The 22,751-nt window shown below is 20.9% G+C and overlaps 7 protein-coding genes across 7 annotated transcripts in view; 3 read left to right on the top strand and 4 right to left on the bottom strand. All coding sequences in view use genetic code 6, as the record gives it.

The window, feature by feature from the left end:
* TTHERM_01060860 (transmembrane protein, putative) overlaps window positions 1–1,161 on the bottom strand; it is a gene marked incomplete at both ends in the record, with an annotated part of 2,107 nt that extends 946 nt beyond the window's left edge. The window contains 2 exons of the mRNA XM_971418.3: window positions 114–272; window positions 318–1,161. Coding sequence (XP_976511.3) covers window positions 114–272; window positions 318–1,161 — 1,003 coding nt within the window. The remainder of the gene's footprint in view (window positions 1–113; window positions 273–317) is intronic.
* A 2,532-nt stretch (window positions 1,162–3,693) lies between these two features.
* Window positions 3,694–5,600, bottom strand: TTHERM_01060850 (kelch motif protein; the record flags this gene model as incomplete). The annotated part of the gene is made up of 2 exons (XM_971417.2): window positions 3,694–3,729; window positions 3,810–5,600. 2 exons carry the CDS (start codon window positions 5,598–5,600, stop codon window positions 3,694–3,696), a joined length of 1,827 nt encoding a protein of 608 aa, XP_976510.2.
* A 1,581-nt stretch (window positions 5,601–7,181) lies between these two features.
* TTHERM_01060840 (transmembrane protein, putative) lies at window positions 7,182–11,080 on the bottom strand (the record flags this gene model as incomplete). The annotated part of the gene is made up of 2 exons (XM_971416.2): window positions 9,027–11,080; window positions 7,182–8,664 (listed from the first exon to the last, which is right to left on the bottom strand). The coding sequence occupies exons 1-2, from the start codon at window positions 10,961–10,963 to the stop codon at window positions 7,182–7,184; spliced, it is 3,420 nt and encodes a 1,139-aa protein (XP_976509.2). The 5' UTR covers window positions 10,964–11,080.
* Window positions 11,081–12,073: 993 nt separating this feature from the next.
* TTHERM_001060821 (hypothetical protein) lies at window positions 12,074–12,274 on the top strand (the record flags this gene model as incomplete). Its single annotated transcript, XM_012795243.1, has 1 exon — window positions 12,074–12,274. The coding sequence occupies one exon, from the start codon at window positions 12,074–12,076 to the stop codon at window positions 12,272–12,274; it is 201 nt and encodes a 66-aa protein (XP_012650697.1).
* Window positions 12,275–12,618: 344 nt separating this feature from the next.
* Window positions 12,619–16,073, bottom strand: TTHERM_01060820 (transmembrane protein, putative; the record flags this gene model as incomplete). Its single annotated transcript, XM_971414.2, has 3 exons — window positions 12,619–12,695; window positions 12,757–14,174; window positions 14,512–16,073. The coding sequence occupies 3 exons, from the start codon at window positions 16,071–16,073 to the stop codon at window positions 12,619–12,621; spliced, it is 3,057 nt and encodes a 1,018-aa protein (XP_976507.2).
* Window positions 16,074–17,013: 940 nt separating this feature from the next.
* On the top strand, window positions 17,014–18,901 carry TTHERM_01060810 (hypothetical protein; the record flags this gene model as incomplete). The annotated part of the gene is made up of 9 exons (XM_971413.2): window positions 17,014–17,061; window positions 17,212–17,322; window positions 17,370–17,419; window positions 17,539–17,628; window positions 17,808–17,924; window positions 17,998–18,087; window positions 18,145–18,234; window positions 18,288–18,377; window positions 18,817–18,901. The coding sequence occupies 9 exons, from the start codon at window positions 17,014–17,016 to the stop codon at window positions 18,899–18,901; spliced, it is 771 nt and encodes a 256-aa protein (XP_976506.2).
* A 1,656-nt stretch (window positions 18,902–20,557) lies between these two features.
* TTHERM_01060800 (hypothetical protein) lies at window positions 20,558–22,719 on the top strand (the record flags this gene model as incomplete). The annotated part of the gene is made up of 4 exons (XM_971412.2): window positions 20,558–21,341; window positions 22,080–22,281; window positions 22,402–22,537; window positions 22,603–22,719. The coding sequence occupies 4 exons, from the start codon at window positions 20,558–20,560 to the stop codon at window positions 22,717–22,719; spliced, it is 1,239 nt and encodes a 412-aa protein (XP_976505.2).
* Window positions 22,720–22,751: the final 32 nt, after the last annotated feature.

Raw genomic sequence — 22,751 nt, 5'->3', positions numbered from 1 at the left:
AAATTTATTTTTCCAACTCTCATATGCTTTTTCAAATTTAATTCTAGCCAATTATGAGTAATAGTTTTAAAAACATAAGTTAAATAGGTAGTAAACAATCTCAGATTTATAACTTGAACCTTCATTTTTTTGTAGAGTTTTAATTTAACTTTCGTAATTTTGTTTCATAAACTCTCTAATAGCATTCATATTTTTAGCATGATCTTACTTTAGCTCTAGTTATTTATTAATCAGCTAAAAGTGTTCTTATGAAGTAAAATTCATTTGTTTCTCTATTATTTAAAAAACACATATTAACATTTCTTTAAAGCTTTTACAGGTTTATTCTCTCTCAAAAGCTTTGCAGCTGCTTTATGATGATGTATATTTTGACTAAACGCAATAATTCTTTATAGCATTTATCTCCTAAATAAATTAATCATAATTTTAGTCAACTATTATTTCATTTTTCTCATTTAGATTCAGAGATTTTAGTTTAAATTATTTTTTTAAAAATTTGGAGCTTGGCTAAAATTATAAACCATTCCACTTGTTTAAAATGCTGATAAAATTTTCATGAGGGCAATCGTTAGTGCTTCTATTTTCATTTAGAGTTTTAATTATTTCTTTGAAACCATCTTAATCCCTAAGAGTAGTTTACACATATATAAGGCAAGCAGACAATCTTGAGATTAAACATATTAACTTTATCATATTTTATTAATGAAGAGAAGTCTTATTAGTTAAATCAAAGCCTTCACAATCAAAGAAAAGTAGAATATCTTCTTTTTAGTCTTTAGGTTCTTTTAAATTTTAAGGAAAGTAAAACTTAATCCCCTATGTACAATTGCCTTCATTAAATTTAGATTTGAAGATTTAAAAATACTCTGATCTATTTTAGTATTTTTATATAATAAAATTTTGAATTAGAGATTTTCCTACTCCTCTATCTCCAATAGTTACAATTAATTTAATCCTATTTTCAGAGTACTTATCTAAGAATTAGAGAAGTTTAGAATTTTTGATCTGTTACTCATAATTGCCATCTTCAAATTTTAAAGAAACAATATTCCCTTCACCTTATAATTCACAAAGAGAACTTTCTTAATAGTTTAGATTTGTTTTATTTAACGAAATGTATTCTTAGTTACTTGTTTTATTTAACGATTTATTGTTACCCATTTTAGAAATTTTTTATATATCTCTTTATTTATTAATTTTATTATAAAAATAATTAAATATTTATTTTAAGATTAAATTGATTCAAGTTTTAAAATAACCTAAAAGGTATTAATTAGAATATTAAAAATATTAGAATATTAACTCTCTCTTATTCTAGGGGTAGATTTTAAAAATAAATTAATTAAAAAAACTAAATGATGAATTTTATAATTTTTAAAAAATTTTAGAATATTAAAAAAATATTAGAATTTGACCTTGCTAATATTCTAATTTTACTTTCACAATTTGTCTAATATTAATTTGTAAGTAGATGGTAAAAGGAAAGCCATTCACAACTCTTTTATTTTAGTATATTTTGTATTCTATTAATAATGTAATAGAAATTTAATGATGCAAATTGCAATATTTAGTTTTTATCTTAATCTAAAATATATAAATAACACTTTAATATTTAAACATATAAACTTTCTGATAAGTTAATATTTGTTATGGATAGATAATACATAATAATAATATATAATCAGTATTTTTTTTAATATTCTAAATTCTTATAGAATAATATGATGCTAATATTCTAAATTCTTATAGAATAATATGATGCTAATATTCTAAATTCTTATAGAATAATATGATGCTAATATTCTAAAATCTAATCATAATTTACAATAAATAAGGAAAGTTGCATAAAATAAAAGAATTTAGATAAATTTTTCAGTTTTAAAAGTGATGACATACTTTTTAATAATTTATGAGTGAGTTTGAATTATAAATAAAATGCTGCATCTAGTTAAAGTAATAAAAATGCAAATATATATTTTAAATGTAGATTTTATACATTTTAGTTAATACTTTAATAAAGTGCTTCAAAATGAGTGATTATAAGTAGTCTTAATGTCTTAATTCTATCAAAATAGTTTATTTGAATTTTAATATTAAAAATGTAACCTTTATAATAAGTTAATAATTGTTAAGGTTAATACGTAATATAAATTAAAAAACAATACAATTCTTAATTTAAATTTCATTATCTTATCATATTCTAAATGCTTAATAAAATATTCTAATATCTCAAAGAATAATATGTTACTATTATTCTAATAATTAATCATTATTTTTTTAATATTCTATATTCTTAAACTATAATATTATGTTAATATTCTAAAATCCCATCATAATGTCCAATAAAAGATCCTTTAAATATAAGAATTTAGATACATTTTTAATCTTTTAAAAATGAGGTACTTTCTTAAAAATTATGAGTGAATTCGATTTATATATAAAATGCTACATAAAGTTAAAGTAATAAAAATGCAAATATAAATTTTAAACCTTAAACTTTATATATATTGGCTAATATTTGAATAGGTGGTTTCAAAATGAGTGATTTTAAGAAGCTTTAATGATTTAATAGTATATATATTTATCGATATATGCACTTAAATATTTAAAAATGTAAAATCTCCAATATGTTAATAATTTTTATAGATAATACATAATATTAGTTAAAAAACCTATAAAATGGTTAGACTAATTTAAATTTCATGATTATTTCATAATCTAAAAGCTAAATAGATAATTTAATTTTAATATTCTAAAATATCAAAGAATAATATGCAACTATTATTCTAATATATAATTATTAATTTTATAGTATTCTAAATTCATAAAGAATAATATTGTGCTAATATTCTAATTATAATTTGCACTTAATATGGATTGCTTAAAATAAAAGAATTAGAGAATTTACAATCGGAGCATTTTTAGACCAGTAGGCAAAAAAAAACCTTTCTGCCTACTATTTTTTCGCCTTCCAAGTATTTTCCTTGGGGGGCTACTTTTTAAGACTTTTTAATAAACATTTTTAGCAAATTTTTAATACTTATTTTTTACAAAATTACATATATGAGAAATAAATGGTTGATTAAATTTTAATTTAAAAATAAATATTTTAAAAAATTAAGCAAAATTTTAAATTAATTAAAGTAAGAAATGGAATTAATAATTTTTTAAAGTATTTATCATCTAAAATCAAATATTAATAAATTACAATAATTTATTATCTTTCGAATTTCATAATGATTTATATTTTTATATACTCAGCGAAAAAACCAAAAAAATGAAGCATTTTATGATTAATTAATTAATATTACTTTCACTGTTTATGTAAAGGAAATTTGGGTTTAAAGCATTAAGAATTTTAATATCTACTTTACTTAGATAATTAATAAGATGGACAACAAACATATAAGAAAGATATATTTAAAAAAATAATAATTAATTATGATAAATTCATCAATTAAAGTAAACTTATTTATTTATTTACTTGTTTGTTTTTATGAATATTAATTTTCTTATCAAAAAAGAGATAATAGTTTATCTTAAATTTTCATTGTTTTTTCTATTATTTCGTTTTCAATGATTAACTTGGCAAATTCCATTGATGAAATATAGCTTTCAAAAAATATAAATAAAATAAATTTAAAGAATAAATCTTTATTTCTATTTATTAGTAGGAATAAAATCTAATAAAACTCATCCTCTTAATTGTTAAGATTCGGATATAATTGCCTGTAGAAGTTAAAAAGTTAATAATTCCTAAATTAAATTTTTTTTTAATCAAGACAAATTTAAAAATCTTCATCTTTTACATCTATTTGATGAGCTAAATATTATAAGTTTTCAAAATTGGTGAAGTTATTTAACTTTAACTACTTTGCTAAAAAATCAGCACATTAAAAAAGCTAAATGTCAATTTAATAAGAAGTCGTTTTTTACTTTTCTAAACTTTTCTAATCAAAAGCCTTTGAAATACAATTCATTAAAAGCAATAAACAAACAGCTTCTTTTTCTTATTAAGAGTTGATAAATTAAATATACTCATTAAATTTAGGGATTTCAGATGTAAGAATATTCTTTATTTCTCTTAGATTATTTATTGAGGAATTCAAAACAAACTTATTCTAATTTATTGAACTAAACAGTGCTTTTTCAATGCGATTAGATAAAGAATTCTTTATTTTTATTTTTACCATATAATTCATACCCTAAAGAATTGTAGTTAAACTTGCAAAAGCAAAGCCAAATGAAAAAAATAATGCTCTATATCCGACCATCTTATTTTTAATAATTTCAATATCTTAATTAACTGTATAATTATTAATTTATCTTTCATAGTCTCTTATTTCTTATGGTTTAACTGAATCTAAATTAGAATACAACTCTAAAATTTCATTTTATTCATTATCATTTAGTACTTTTCCCTATTTTTCCGTTGAAATTTATAACATAGTTTTAAATGCTTACTAAAATTAATTTCTCCAATTCTAATATGCTTTATCAAATTCAATTCTAACCTTTTATGAGTAATAGTTTTAAAAACCTAAGTTAAATAGGCAGTAAACAATTTCAGATTTATAGCTTGAACCTTCATTTTTTTCTAGAGTTTTAACTTAGCTTTCATAATTTTGTTTCATAAACTCTCTAATAGCATTCATACTTTTAGCATGCTCTTACTTTAGCTCTAGTTATTTATTAATCAGCTAAAAGTGTTATTCTGAAGTAAAATTCATTTCTTTCTCTATTATTTAAAAAACACATATTAACATTTCTTTAAAGCTATTACAGGTTTATTCTCTCTCAAAAGCTTTGCAGTTGCTTTAAGATGTGGTATATTTTGACTAAACGCAATAATTCTTTATATCATTTATCTCCTAAATAAACTAATCATAATTTTAGTTAACTATTATTTCATTATTCTAATTTAGATCCAGAGATCTTAGTTTAAATTATTTTTTGAAAAATGGGGAGCTTGACTAAAAATTTACACCATTCCAGTAGTTTAAAATGCTGATAAAATTTTCATGAGGGCAATTATTAGTGCTACTATTTTCATTAAGCGTTTTTATTATTTCTTCGAAACCTTTTTAAATCCTATTAGTAGTTTACACATATATAAGGCAAGTAGACAATCTTGAGATTAAACATATTAACTTTATCAAATTTTATTATTGAGGAGAAGTCTTATCAGAAAAATCAAAGCCTTCACAATCAAAGAAAAGTACAATATCTTCTTTTTAGTTTTTAGGTTCTTTTAAATTTTAAGGAAAGTAAAACTTAATCCCCTTGGTACAATTGCCATCATTGAATTAAGACTTGAAAATTTAAAAATACTCTGATCTATTTTAGTATTTTTATATAATAAAATTTTGAATTAGAGACTTTCCTACTCCTCTATTTCCAATAGTTACAATTAATTTAATCCTATTTTCAGAGTACTTATCTAAGAATTAGAGGAATTTAGAATTTTTGATCTGTTACTCATAATTGCCATCTTCAAATTTTAAAGAAACAATATTCTCTTCACCTTATAATTCACAAAGAAAACTTTCTTTATAGTTTTAATTTTTTTAATTTAACGAAATGCATTTTTAGTTACCCATTTTAGAATTTTTTATCTATCTATTTATATATTAATTTTATTATGAAAGTAATTAAATATTTATTTATTTTAAGACTTAATTGATTCAAGTTTTAAAATAACCTAAAAAGTATTAATTAGAATATTAAAAATATTAGAATATTAACCCTTATCTTATCTTAGGGTTAGATTTTAAAAACAAATTAATTAAAAAAATTTAATGATGAATTTAAGGGTTAAAAAATAAATATTAGAATATTAAAAAAATATTCGAATTTGACCTTGCTAATATTCTAATATTATTTTCACAATTTGTCTATATTAATTTGTAAGTAGAATGGTTAAAAGAAAACCATTCAAGACACTTTTATTTTAGTATATATTGTATTCTATTAATATTATAATAGAAATTTAATGATGAAAGCTAGAGTATTTAAATCTAAAATACATAAATAAATAAATAACACAATAATATTTAAACATTTTCACTTTTCCTGATAAGTTAATATTTGTTATGGATAATAAAAATTATTAATATATAATCACTATTTTTTTTAATATTGTAAAATCTAATTATAATTTACTATAAATATGGAAAGTTGCTTATAATAAAGTAATTTATTTAGATACATTTTTCAGTTTTAAAAATGGCGACATAATTTTTAACAATTTATGAGTGAATTTAAATTATAAATAAAATACGCATATTTTTAAAGTAATAAAAATGCAAATATATATTTTAAATCTTAGCTTTTTTAGTTAATACTTTAATAAATGGCTTCAAAATCAGTGATTATAATAAGTAGTAACCTTCAATGTCTTAATTCTATCAAAGTAGTTTATTTGAATTTTAAAAATAAATGTAAACTTCCTGATAAGTTAATAATTGTTATGGTTAATACGTAATATAAATTAAAAAAGTTAACCTAAATTTCAATATATTTTCATATTCTAATATCTTAATAAAATATTCTAATATTTCAAAGGATAATATAATTATTATTTTTTTTAATATTCCAAATTCTTAAACAATAATGTGATGTTAATTTCTAAAATCCCATCATAATCTGTAATAAAAGTTCCTTAAAATAAAAGAATTTATATACATTTCTACTCTTTTAAAAATGACTGACTTACTTTCTTTAAAATTATGAGTGAATTCGATTTATATATTAAATGCTGCATAAAGTTAAAGAATTAAAAACACAAATATAAATTTTCTACATATTAACTAATACTTCAATAAATAAGTGGTTTTAAAATGAGCGATTTCAAGAAGCTTTAATATCTTAACAGTATATCTATCATAAATTTCAAAGTACCATCCCCAATCAAAAATAAATTGATATTTCTCATTATATATACCGTGGGTACGCATGAATAAGGATTATCAAAAAAAAAATCTTTTTTAAAATTTCTTATCCATAAAAAATTCAAAATATTTAATATAAAGTATTTTCATTAACTCTAAATTAAAATAAGAAATAGTTATGGAATTTTTAAAAATAAAATAATTCAACAAAAATAAAAATTATTTCAAAATTTTTTATGTGTCTTTCTTTCTTTAAAAGAAATTGATGTCTTATTGGTGTTTAATATTTGTTCAATTGTACCTATTAAAAATTATAATAATAACTTTAAAATTATTTAAAATAAATAAATTTATTTTACTAGCATTAAACTCTTAAGGGAATTGCTAAAATTATATATGAGTGTCTTGGATTAGTTTTTACTTTTGCTATTTTTTCATTATGAATTGTTTAATTATTTAATAATAGTAATAGGAACAATTCATAGTTGAGAATACTTAAATTAAGAAAATAGCAACTATTATTATTATATCTACTATAGAAGGTTTTTTAAATTGCAATCCTTCTTAGACATTTTCAGGTGAAGTATTGTAAGAAAGAGCTGATAAGAAATAAATAGCAGCAAGAATAATTTCAGTGAATATATTGTAGATTTATTTTATTTAATTATTAAATATTCTCAACAATAAGATGCACCCAAATGCAATTTACAAGCTTCCAACTACAAATAAGTTAATTTTTGATTACATTTTTAATATTAAAACAGCAGTAATTATTTTTCTTAATTCGAAAGCAGTCCAAATCAAGTATTTATTTCCTTTAATAATACATATATCATTTATCATTATTGTTTGGTTTGTTTTTGAATTATTGTTTTATACTTACTGTGCTTACTCAAAAGAACAAATACTAAAGGTATCTGTTTATTTTTTATTTTACTTGAAGAGAAAACAAGAATATTAAGTTTAAATAATTAAAAATAAAACTAGAGCAGCTAAATTTATTGCCACTAAAATTAATTCTTTAATGAATTTATCAAGCTTATTCAAATTTAAAAGGATAGAAATAGTAGTATATAAGACTTAAGCAGATATCAGTCTTGATATTATTATAAATCCTTATTACTAAAGCTTTTAATACCAAAATTTTTATTATAAAGTTTTAAATATTAAATTAGACAACTTGAATAAAAGCATGAAAGCAAAGCATAAAGCGCTGATTATTAAATAGTTTATTTAATTCTGTGTTTCTTAGTTATCTGACTAGATGAGCTGAATTTACTCAAAAAAATTAAAATTGTAGGTTTAATAACCTTTTAAAAGTTCTATTCTCATGTCATTTATGTCATTTTTTCCTGGTAAATTATATGCTAAAATCCCAATTTACTACTAAATCATAAAAGAGTATTAAATATGAGGATAAAAAGGAAAAATAGCTTGGATTAACTGTAAATAGTATGAAACGTTTGAAATAACTGATTTAAACGTTAAAAATTACTAGCTAAACGATTATTAAATTTAATTGCAGTCAGCTTTATTAACTTCTTCGAATCCAAATTTACAGTTGCAAGAATTATCAGTAGAGTTAAATTATCTAGTGTCAGAACTGCAAATATTACAACCCTTAGCCGAGTTAGGTATTTAGCATAATTAGCAACTAAAGTGACAAGGAAATTCATCCTAATATTAATTACAAGTTTAATTATCTGAACATTAATAACAGTACTCTTAACATGTTGAAGAGCAAGTTTTAGTCAGCTCATCAAAAAATTTTCCTCTTTTTTTAATAATAAATAAAATATTTTAGTAATTCCATTCAATTTTTAGATAAAATCTAAAAGTCTAAATTCATAAATAAATAATAAATAAATAAATCTTAAAAATATTGATAAAATTTTTATTTTTTATTTTAGAATTTAATCTTGGTGAAAAGTTAATTATAAAAAATATTATTTAAAGAAGTTGATTTTAAAATGTTAATATCAACAAAATTTTATTCAACTAAATTGACTTGATATATATGCTTTTGAAATGAGTTAGTTTATTATTAAATTAAATTAATTAATTCATTTATTTAAAAAAATAATTTTTAAATAAGAAAATATTTAAAAAAATAAAATAAAAAAATTTTTTTTTTACTTTCCACAATATTTGCAATACCCATTATGATTTTAGAAACCATTTTTACATTTTTAACACTAAGGACCAAATTGATCTAAAATATCACAATTTTTGGAAGATGGATTTAGCAGGCACTATTTTTTATCTTTATCATAATATTAAGAGGAATTTTAGCAGATGCAAACTTATAAGATACTGCTGAAGATCATTTCAGAAGGGCAATCGCACATCGCTGTTACAGAGTTATATTTCATGTTATCTTAATCAGCACAAATACATTTGTTTTCATTTACGTTAAAATTCATTTTTTCTTTACATGAGCATTTTGCTTAGATAGGAAAGTAATTCATATTTTTTAGATCTGCACATTCGCATTTTTTATTATTTTCATTATAAATCATCAATTCGTTGCATTCGCATTTTTTTGTATTAATATTATAGTGCATATTATTAACATCTATACACTAGCATTTTGATATCTTATTATTGAAAGCCATAGTTTCTTTACATTCACAAATTCCTTTATTTTAATCATATTACATATTTTGCTTATCAGCACATTCACAGATTTAATTTGAATCATCAAAAATCATTGTATCTTTACACTCGCATTGCATCTAGTTTGTGTTAAAAATCATTTTTATCATATCAGAGCAGACACATTTGTTTTAATTTGAATCAAACTTTAGATTTTTTTTTTCTAAACATAAACATTTTTTCTGTTTTACATCATATTTCATTAGATCTTAATCTATACAATCACATTTTTTTAATTAAGAATTCTACTTCATAGTTTAAGAGTCATTACAAATACAGATGTTATTCTTTTTATCTACGCTCATAGTAGAATCAATGCATTAACATTTTTTATCTTTAAATTACATGTATATTAAATCTTTACAAATTAAGCAATTTTAAGCATTTTTCTCACAAGAATAACAAGAATCATCGCATTTTTAACATCTGTTTAAACTTCTTAAATCTATACTTAAGTAATACCCTACTGGGCACTTTTAACATTTATCTTGAAAGTTAGCTAATTTACCAGTACATACAATCATTTAAATCAAGAGGATTGAAGACTATATCTATAATAATTAAGAATCACCCCATGTAATATATTGAATTTAGATAGCATTACTACTAATAAATTAGGGTATAATTTTTTATCTTATTTCTTTTTCAGAATTTTAATAATAACCATTCAGTCCAATCATTAAGCAATATTATTATTCAGGACAGCCATAATTAGGATAAATTTGAATATCTGAAGTGACACTATTCTATCCTTTCTATAAATATTAAAGATCATTGTATTAAAAAATCTAATAGTAGGAAGATTCATTTTATAATTCTTCGTAATAGATATAATTTATACTAATAAAATTTATTTGGCAATTTGATTCTTTACTTAGTATAAAATGGAATCCATCTTCTTGCGTTTAAACACTTTCAATAAATAAACTTTATATTGAGATTGTGTCATATAAAACACCTGTTATATAAGCATAAGCTACCATATTTTTGGTAAAATTAGATGGTTTATCTGTGTAATCTAATTTATTTTTATTTTTAAATTAAGGGTTAGTGATGTTGAGATTAGCAACGTAAAACTAATCTATGCATATTTCTGCTAAGAAAAAGCTAATTTAAACACTATCTTTGTAAATATTAAATGTCACTTACGTTTAATTTTTATTACTGCTATCTATTATAAAACCATTCTAACTTGTAGGAAAATCTAAATTTAGGTTTCCAACAAGCAACTTTCTATCTTAGCACTAAAGTTTGTAAGGTATTGAAATAGTTTTATTAACATCACCTCCATAATTAATTAAAGTATAAGTTTAAATATAGATTTTGTCTGGATCAGGGTAAGTATACTGTTGGCATTTCAATCTTAAGAAGAGAGACAATGTTTAGATAAACATTATGATTACATTTATAAAACTCATTTATTTTAATTTAATGCTTTATTAGACTTTAATAAATAGAAACTTTTTTTCTTCTTAATTGTTTTTTTCTTCTATTTTTTAGCAATTTTAATCAAAAAATCTCTGTTTTAGTTATAAGTAAAGCTCTTAAATGAAATACAATTAATATAGACTATTTTAAAAATATATTTCTAATAAAAGAAAAACAAACAAACCATAGTCTTAATTTCTATTTAATTTCATTGAAAATAATTTGTGTAAAAAATTACCCATTAATTTAGTATTAATTTTAAAAATATTCACATTTCTTCATCATTGTCTGTAATAACAAACTTTCCTCTAAAAGCAAATCACTTATCTAAAGATATTGTTTATATGCCACTCATTTAAATTTAACTTCCTTATTTGCCTTACAAGCCAAAATCCTAAAAAATTTTTTTTTCAAGTTACTTTACAAATCAGAAATTAAAAGATACTTTCGCAAGAAGATTTAATATTTTTAAATTTCATATTTTAAGAAGTATTTTTAATTGAAAATAATAAATCAAGTGAGTCATAAATTACTATTTTAAATCAAATTTATAAAAAAATGCTTTTTATAATGAAATATTAATTTTTATCTAAATAAATCTAAAATGTAAAAGATAGATAAGCTATTTATTTCACATTGTAAATAAATATTGATTATTAAGATATTTCATTTTTAAATATTAATTTCATTTAAAATAATAATTTTAATTAAAACTCATTTTTATCATAAATAATGATCATTCTTCTAACTTTAAATATTTTTAAATTGACAAAGAAAAGAAATTTTCGTTAAATTTAATTTCAAAAAGTGAATTTTCCTTCCTCGCAAGAAGTGTAAATATTTTGAAGCAAGAAATCAGTGAAGAAAGAAACTTTAAATAAGTTTTTGAAGTCTACCATTATAAGTTTAATCTACTAAATAAGATTGCTGGGACATGAATCTTTTCTATTTGTGTAAAATTATACCCTCATTTCCTAAATCCTTCACTATAACAACCAACCAGCTACTATGACTAAAGGTAAATTAAATCATTTGATTGGATTCATATTAAGTTTCATAAGAGAAATTAATTTAGGTATTCTTTAATGTTAAAGAGAACAATGTAGCAAATACTTCCTTCAATCAAAATTATTAGAAACCTACAAGAAAAGATAGATTTTATTTCCTACCTCTCTGAAAACTTCGAAAAATTGAGAATTGAACCCAAATTGGTGTTAGAGTATAAAACAAAAGAAGAGTTAGCGCTTTAACCAGTCCCCAAATTATAAATCTCTTTCTCAATTTTCATTCCAGTAATATGAGCGAAAATCTTGATCAAGAATTATATAAAAATTATATAAAATTTAATTACATTTTTTTACTTGTTTTGCATTAGTGTATGAATATTTTTAAATTAATACATAAATAGTAAAATATATACAGGGTTATGGCAAAAACAAACGGACTGACTTTTTTTATTGATATTTCTTAAAAAATTAAATTTGGCTAATTATAAATCCAAATGTCATTTATTTTCATTCACTCTCAATTAAAAAAAATTAAAATTTATTATAACAGATATTTTGTTATAAAATTTATTAAAATTAAAATAAAAAATAGTTATGAAATTAACAAAAATAAAATATTTAATTAAAACAAAAGTATTTCAAAATTTATTATTTGTCTTTCTATATTTAAAAGAAAATTATGTCTTATTGCTGTTTAATATTTGTTCAATTATACCTATTAAAAATTAAATTAATGATAAATATAAAATTATTTTAAATAAATAAATAAATATTACTAGCATTAAACTCTTAGGGGAATTGTTCAAATTATATATGCATGTCTTTGATCAGTTGTTTTTAGGTTTATTACTTTTTTTTTATGAATTGTTTAATTATTTGATAATAGTAATAGGAACAATTTATAGTTGAGAATACTTAAATTAAGAAAATAGCAGCTATTATTATTATATCTATTATAGAAGGTTTTTTATATTACAATCCTTCTTAGACATTTTCACTTAAAGTATTGTAAGCAATTGCTGATAAGAAATAAATAGTAGCAAGAATAATTTCAGTGAATATATTATATATTTATTTTATTTAATTATTAAATATTCTCAACAATAAGATGCATCCAAATGCAAGCTACAAGCCTCCAACTACAAATATGTCGATTTTGGATTATATTTTTAATATTAAAATAGCAGTAATAATTTTTCTTAATTCGAAAACAGTCCAAATCAAGTATTTACTTCCTTTAATAACATTTATATCGTTGATCATTATTGCTTTGTTTGTTTTTGAGTTATTGTCTTAAACTTACTATGCTTATTCAAAAGAAGAAACACTACAAGTATCTGCTTTTTTTTTCTTTTGCTTGAAGAGAAAGTAAGAATATTAAGTTTAGATAACTAAAAATAAAATTAGAGCAGCTAAATTTATTGCCACTAAAATTAATTCTTTAAAGAATTTATTGAGCTTATTCAACTGTAAAAGGATAGAAATCGCATAATATATGACTTAAGCAGATATCAGTCTTGATATAATTATAAATCCTTATTACTAAAACTTTTAAAACCAAAATTTTTATTATAAAGTTTTAAATATTAAATTAGATAATTTGAATAAAAGCATGAAAGTAAAGCATATAGCGCTGATTGTTAAATAGTTTATTTAATTCTGTGTTTCTTAGTTATCTGACTAGATGAGCTGAATTTACTCAAAAAAATTAAAATTGTAGGTTTAATAACCTTTTAAAAGTTCTATTCTCATGTCATTTATGTCATTGTTTCCTGGTAAATTATATGCTAAAATCCCAATTTACTGCTAAATCATAAAAGAGAATAAAATATGAGGATAAAAAGGAAAAATTGCTTAGAAAAGCTGTAAATAGTATGAAACGTTTGAAATAACTGATTTAAACGTTAAAAATTACTAGCTAAACGATTACTAAATTTAATTGCAGTCAGCTTTATTAACTTCTTCGAATCCAAATTTACAGTTGCAAGAATTATCAGTAGAGTTAAATTATCTAGTGTCAGAACTGCAAATAATACAACCTTTAACTGAGTTAGGTATTTAGCATAATTAGCAACTAAAATGACAAGGAAATTCATCCTAATATTAATTACAAGTTTAATTATCTGAACATTAATAGCAGTACTCTTAACATGTTAAAGAGCAAGTTTTAGTCAGCTCATCAAAAAACTTTCCTCTTTTTTTAATAATAAATTAAATATTTTAGTAATTCCATTCAATTTTTAGATAAAATCTAAAAGTCTAAATTCATAAATAAATAAATGAATGAATCTTAAAAAATAATGATAAAATTTTTATTTTTTATTTTAGAATTTAATTTTGTAAAAAATTAATTAAAAAAAATTATTATTTAAAGAAGTTGATTTTAAAATATTAATATCAACAAAACTTCATTCAACTAAATTGACTTGATATATATGCTTTTGAAATGAGTTAGTTTATTTTTAAATTAAATTTATTTATTTATTTATTTAAAAAAATAAAATTATTTTGAAAAAAAATATTTTTTCTACTTTCCACAATATTTGCAATAACCATTATGGTTTTAGAATCCATTTTTACATTTTTAGCACTAAGGATTAAATTGATCTAAAATATCACAATTTTAGGAAGATGGATTTAGTAGGCACTACTTTTTATCTTTATCATAATATTAAGAGGAATCCTAACAGATGCAAACTTATAAGATACTGCTGAAGATCATTTCAGAAGGGCAATCACACATCGCTGTTACAGAATTATATTTCATGTTATCTTAATCAACACAAACACATTTTTTTTCATTTACGTTGAAATTCATTGTTTCTTTACATAAGCATTTTTACTGTTTTTCATCATAATTCATTAGATCTTAATCTATACAATCACATTTTTTTAATTAAGAATTCTACTTCATGGTTTAAGTGTCATTACAGATACAGATGTTATTGTTTTTATCTAAGCTCATAGTAGAATTAATGCATTAACATTTATTATCTTTAAATTACATGTATATTTAATCTTTACAAATTGAGCAATTGAAAGCATTTTTCTCACAGGTATAACAAGAATTGTCGCATTTATAACATCTGTTTAAACTTCTATTTTCATCTCTACTTTAGTAATACCCTAACGGGCACTTTTAACATTAATCTTGAAAATTAGCTAACTCACCAGTACATACAGCCATTTAGATTAAGAGTATTTAAGACTATATCCCTAATAATTGAGAACCAGCCCATTTAGTATATTGAATTTAAATAGTGTTATTACTAATAAATTTGGATTAAATTCTTTATCTTATTTCTTAGTTGTAATTTTAATAATAACCAGTCAGTCCAATCATAAAGCAATATTACTAATATTATTCAGGACAAGAATAATTAAAATCAATTGAGATCTCCGAAAAGACACTTTAATTTTAATCATTATCTAACTTGAAATCTGAATCAGTGATAGATTATTTTGTCAGGTCTTCTTATTAATAAATGAAATAGTAGGAAGATTCATCTTATCGTTTTTCGTAATAGATATAATTTATACTAATAAAAGTTATTTGACAATTTGGTTCTTTACTTAGTTTAAAATGGAATCCATCATCTAGTGTTTAAACACTTGCAATAAATAAACTTTATTATGGGTTTGTGTCATATAAAACACCTGTAATGTAAGCATAAGCTACCATATTTTTGGTAAAATTAGATGGTTTATCTGTGTAATCTAATTTATTTTTATTTTTAAATTAAGGGTTAGTGATGTTAAGATTAGCAACGTAAAACTAATCTATGCATATTTCTGCTAAGAAAAAGCTAATTTAAACACTATCTTTGTAAATATTAAATGTCACTTACTTTTAATCTTTATTACTGCTATCTATTATAAAACCATTCTAACTTGTAGGAAAATCTAAATTTAGGTTTCCAACAAGTAACTTTCTATCTTAGCACTAAAGTTTGTAAGGTATTGGAATAGTTGTATTAACATGACCAGCATAATTAATTAAAGTATAAGTTTAAATATAGACTTTTTCTGGATCTGGGTAAGTATACTATTTGCATTTGAATCTTTAGAAGAGAGACATTGTTAAGATAAGCATTTTGATTACATTTATAAAACTCATTTTAATTTAATTCTTTATTTGGCTTTAATAAATAGAAATTTTTTTTCTTCTTTATTGTTTTCTTCTTCTTTTTCTTCACAATTTTAATCAAAAAATATCTCTTTTAGTTTTAAGTAAAGCTCTTAAAATGAAATACAATTAATAAAGAATATTTTAAAAATATATTTCTATTAAAAAGAAAAACAAGCCACACTCTAAATTTCTATTTAATTTCCTAGAAAAAAATTTGTGTAAAATTTGACCATTAATTGAATAACAATAAAAATATTCACCTTTCCTCGTCACACTTTTTAATACATATTTTCCTCAAAAAAAATACTTTATCTGAAGATATTTTTTATTAGCCACTCATTTATTTACATTTTACTTCCTTATTTGCCTAACAAGCTAAAATCCTAAAAAATTTTCTTTTCAACTTTACTTTATAAAGTCAAAAATTAAAAGATTCTTTTACAAGAATATTTAATCATTTAAAATTACATATTTAAAGAAGAATTTTTAATAGAGAGTAAGTAAGTAAGTAAGTAAGTAATTCAAGTCAGTTAAAAATTACTATTTTTTTATAAAATGATTTTTATTATGAAATATTAATTTTTAGATAATAAATTTAAAAGATAAGCTATTTATTTTTTCATAATGAAAAAAATAATGATTATTTCATTTTTAAAAATTATGTTAATCTAAAATAATAATTTTGATTGTTTTTATTTAAATTACAAATAATACTTTTTCAATTAACTTTAAAAGTTTTAAAATATTTTAAATTGACAAAAATAAAAATTTTCACTAAATTTAATAATTTTTATTATTATTTATTTTAAGAAAATAATCGGGTTCTTTATATCATATTATCACTCTTTATAATTTTTTAACTATCGCATTATATATTCAATTAGTCAGTTTTAGAAAAATTTTTATGAAGATTAATCAAATACCTATTTTCAGTAATTTTCTTACCTCTAAAGTTTTGGCAATACTTAATTGAGTTATTTATTTATTTATTTATTTTAAGACCTTTCATCCCAAATTATTTAAAATTTTAATTGACTTCCTTTCAAAGCTTAAAACTTTTTCTTCAATTTGATTATAATTAAATAAATAAATTGATAGTTAGTTATTAATAACTTTTAATATTAAGTTTTTTTATTTTATTGAAACAGATAATTAGAATAAATAAAACAATTTAAATCTACTTTAGAAAATGAAATTTGAGATTTTAGAGGATGTAATTTATTTAGAAATCATAAAATATGCATTTTATCTATAAAAAAGTTCCTTTCATGTAGCTTCCAAAGTCACTAGAAACTAGAGCTATAATTTAGGTATTTAACATAATTATTTATGGTTTATATAGAGCTAATGATTTTTTTTAATTCTTAAATCAATTTTTTTATACTTAAATTAAAATTAATTTATTAAATAAATAAATAATTGATTAAAGTGGGAGTTATATGATAGATAAAAGAATTGCTAGTTTATGTACAGGATTAGCAAATTGCATCAATCTTATAAATTTGGAAATTAATTTAAGGTAATTCTTTTGATATTTTTTAATATAAATTACTTATTATAAAAATTTTCAAATACTCCATCAGTAAATAAATATATTAATTTAACCAAAAATATTTTGTAAAATATTTCATAATATTATTAATAGAAAATGTATAAAGCAATTTAGAAAAGCTTATTATTTTATTCATTAATGTATAGCGCTAGTTAAATCAATGATTAAAGGCTTCTAAGCATATGTTAAACTTTAGGAAATTTAGATGGTTTATAGAGTCTATCTATTTATTTATAGTAATCAAATATTTTCTTCTGTTTTTAGTATTTTTTAATGATTGTTTAAAATTTAGATTAAAAGTTATTAAAAACTATTTTTAATACATTTTATTTTTAGCTCAAATTAAATAGGAGAAAGTGGTCTATTTTATTTAAGTTCTGCCTTAAATGATCTATAAAATATTTAAAACTTGAATATTTCTTTGAGGTAAAATTAAATCAAAATAATAATTTTTAATAAAATAAATTTTAAATATCAAAAAAGTGAAAATAAAATAACAAATAAAGCTATAATTGAATTTGGTAGTTCATTAAAGAGTTGCCTTAATCTACAAGTATTAAAAATTACACTTGGGTATACAAATTTATATTTTAGATTATCATAAAAATTAATTATTTAATATAAAGATGGAATTAGATAAATAGTTAAGCAGCTTTTAGTTTTTGTAAGTGCTTGTCTGAATTGAAAAAAGTTTCAAATGTGAGCCTTAATTTTTAGTAATTTAAAAAATTAATTTAAATTTGATTTATTAACTATTTATGAAGAAAAAATAAATATATAAATAAATAGTAAGTAACTGCTATTAAATAAGAATATAAATATTTTTATTTATTTGTCTTGATTTTTATTATTTTAAAGTCCTTAACTTGTATGTATTTTTCTGCTAAATAAAATATATTTACTATAGAATGCATAATAATATGTAAGCAGGAGAGAATAAATTAAAACAAAATAAACTAAATAATATACTTAAAATTTGTTAAAAATGATTAACTAAAAATACTACAAAAATTTTTTAATAGAATTCTTATAATTAAATATTATTTGTTGAAATAAACTTTCAAATTATCAAAATTATTTTTAAATTAAACGCATTTGATTTAAAAAAAACATAAAAACTACTTCATTAAGTAAAGCTACCTTTTATTTAAATAGGTTTAATGAAGTTTACAATTCAACTTGTTTGAAGAGGACATTAAAGAAATATCCAAGATTGGTAATGCTAAACATATAAATTTGAAATAAATTAATTATATATTTAATCTAATCATACTTTTTACTTTTATTCAATACAAAATTAATAAAATAAAGTTATTTTAAGAAATGTGAGAAATTCTTAGGTGTGTGTGTGTGTATAAATTAATTGACAATAAAGTTTTTATTTATAAATAAAAAACGTTAATTCTTCAAAATTATGTATACTAATTAATTATGGTATCAATTTTATTTAAAAATCCCAATAATATATATTCTAAAAGTGCAGTTTATATTGTAAATATTTTTATTTTATCAATAGTTAGTTTTCTATTTGTTTTTCTTTATTCGTATTTTTTTAGCATAAAATTAAAAATTATATTTGATTTTTATTTAATTAAAATATTAAAAAAAGTAAATAATTTTTTTAAGATCAAATTAAAAAAAATACAAATTATTAACTTTTTGTGATTATAGAGTAGAGTTTAGGCATATTTTAAATAAAAAAATTATTTCATAGTATTAAGTTAAAGTTTTATTCAAATAAATTTAATTTGAGGAGATATTTAAAGTATAATTTATGTTAAAATTGTTAAAATTTAATAAAATCAATATTTAATCTATTGTGATTTTATATTTTGATTGATTTATATTAATTTGATAAAGAAATTTAATTCCTTTTAAAAGTAATCCAAATTCATTGAAATTTTGCATGTTGGTTGTCCTAATTAACAAGAACTTGACAGTATTCTAATTTAAAAAATAATAAACACCATAAAATTAAAGAATTTATCAATAATCCTAAAAAAAAGGATCCTACTAAGAAAAAAAATTAATTAATTTTGTGATATTAATAATTTTATTTATCATTAGGAGTAAGATTTGATCGAATAAATTATATATATATTTTAATTTATTTTACTTTACTTTTTTATTCAATAAAACTAATTTTTAAATAATTCAATTTAATTTAATTATATTGAAATATTATCTATCTATTTTACTATGTTACTTAATTATTTTTGCTAAATGTGTATTTTGATTTGTTATAATTAAGATAGAGTTATATTATAACAATTTTTATATTTATTTGTTTAAATTATTTAAAAATGGAGATATTATTAGATTGATTCAACAGAAAAATGCCAAAATCAAGCAAAATTGAATATTTTAAGAGTGAATTTAATTTTTGATAGCTAGCTCTCTAAAGAATAAAATACCTTGTAAAGAAAATAAAATATGTTAATAAAAATCAGTAAAATGCCGAAAATTGTTATAATTTAAAAATAGTACTTCAAATACTATGAAGAAAAATAAAACTAAGGGCAAATAAATAAATAAATGAATTAGTGAATACTTTTTAGATAAATAATTAATAAAATTAATTGATTGAAAGTGTTAGTTTTGAAGATATTCAAACCTACTTTATTTTCAATTTATTTATCAATAAATAAATAAATGACTTTTATTTGTTAAATAATTTGTTTATTTGTTCATTGAATCTATTAATCAATTTTTCATTCTAATTAATTGTTTGTTTTGTTTGATTTATGTATTTAATATTTAGTTGTTTGCAAAGAAATTTTAAAGAAAAAGATATTGAAACTTGAAAGAAAGTACCCAAATTAAATACAATAATCAATATTAATTAAAGTTATAAATATAAGAATAATAAGAATATTAATAACAAAATATAATTGAAATGTATACACCATCTGTAGGCTATTAATCTACTCCTTACTTGCATTAGCACCAGGTTCCTGTTACACGTCATCTCGCATCATATAATTTGGGTGTTTCACCAGTTAATAGGCCTTTTGATTCTCCTTAAGTAGGCAGTCCTTAAATTATTTAAAGCAGATATATTGATGGAGCTTAATCCCCAGCAGGTTTAACTCCTTAAGGGTCTGTTTTCGGCGCTAACCGCCCATAGAGTGTATAATACGGATAATATGGCTAAAGCCCTGTTTCAGTATAAAGTTAATTGATAAATTCTCCATACAACAGTGGAGTATACAACCCTTAAATGAAATACATAGGAGGTACTTAAGGTAGTATTGCTCAATAGGGAACAGTAGCAGGTTAAGGTTCAATCACTCCAGGAAGTATTGCAAATACTTAAGGAGGTCCTTCAGCAGTTTAATAAAATTTAGTACAAAGTCAACAATAAATTTAGCAATAAGGTTTATAATAGTCAAGCGCAATTTAGCAATAATAGGATATAGCAGTTACAAACTAATTCACAGCAGGATCTGCCGCAAATAAGACACCAGTTGGGCTAGGAGCAAGTCCTTCGGTTGACATTAATAGTGCAGCCAACTATGAAAATGCTAATTTCAAAGGCGGCGATTTCTACAGAAATGGACCAAATTAGTTCACTCGCGTGCCTTACGATCATGCTGAAAGAGACTACTATGATTAAGACCTAACTTAAACCAGACGCCGTAATCCAGGAAAGATAGTTGGTCCTCATATTTATTCTTATGGTAATCATCATTTTTTATGTTTTAAATATATTTAAAATGGATAAAAAGCATTAAAAGCTCGACAGAATAACATAGTAAATTCAATAAGAAAGAAAAATTTTAAAAAAGGCTTCAAAGAATCGTTTGATTTTTAAATTTTGGTTTTAAAATAATGAGATCAATCAATAAAAAATCTATCATCTCAAAAAAAAAAAAACAAAGCACTTTAAAACCTTAACAAAAATGGCATAAAGAATTTTAAACAAAGACTGAAGCTTGCTGAATGAACAAATATTTGAATTTATTTAAGTCGTTTCAAAATAAATGGTTTGCATAAAAGTCGATTTTATTCATTAAAACAAAATTTATTTTTGAGTATGTTAAACGATTAAGATTTTTGAACCAGTTTAAATTATGAATGATAGATAATAGGATTCAATTAGATAATATTTGCATAAGAAGAATTTGAAAAATTAATTAGTTAATAAATTAAAATAAATTACGTTTCTGTGTTTCAAGATTTAAGAAAAATCAATTAGCATCTAAATAAATTAATAAATAAATTTTGATTTTAAAAAGAATATTGCTGTCATTGATAAATGAATATATTTTGATTATCATAAATAAATAGATAGATTGATAGATAGATATATCAAAGAAATTAACAAGCAAATTAATAAAGATAATTGAAAAAGATCTTTTTTCAGATATCTTAATAAATCAAAATTTTGTATTTCTAAATAAATCTTAAATAAAAAGATGACAGTGAAGATTTCAGAGTCAGAAAACCACCCGATTAAGAACACGAGTAAAAAATTCAAAAATTGAAGAGCGAAAAAACAAAAAGAGAACTTCACGTCTAAGAACTAGATTATAAAATACATATTTTGGAACAAGAAAACTAAAGTTTGAGAAATCAAATGGATCAAATGAAGACCGACTACAAAAGACTAGCTTAAGTGTAATTATTTAAATATTATTTGTCGATCATTTTTTTAAAAAAAAGAACATCGATATATTTATTTAATTAAAATTAAATTCTAATGTTATTATATGAATTAATTTGTTTTATTTTGTTCAGGTATGAAGAAAAATATAGTCATGAAATAGAGAGATTGCACTTAGAAAACTAAGATTATGAGAACTCAAATAAGTAGTGGGCAACCAGATTTAAAGATTTGGTAGATAAATGTGATGATCTTGTTCAAGAAAAATAAGTAATTTATTCTTATTAGCATAAACTTTGTAAATATTAATATATATTCATTCATTTAAAATCTAGGATTTGGAAGAGTAAAATAGAAAATTAAATGACAAAATCCTTCAAATTCAGGTATTGCTACATGAATAGCCAATTAAAAACTAAATGAGATTTGAAAGCACTAATAAAAACTTCTGAATAATTTTGTTGATTTAAGTTATATTTTTCCT

The sequence above is a fragment of the Tetrahymena thermophila genome, assembly GCF_000189635.1.
Source record: "Tetrahymena thermophila SB210 genomic scaffold scf_8254828, whole genome shotgun sequence".
Taxonomy (NCBI): domain Eukaryota; phylum Ciliophora; class Oligohymenophorea; order Hymenostomatida; family Tetrahymenidae; genus Tetrahymena; species Tetrahymena thermophila.
Note: the sequence above shows the minus strand (reverse complement) of the source record. Positions and strands in the feature narration are given on the sequence as shown.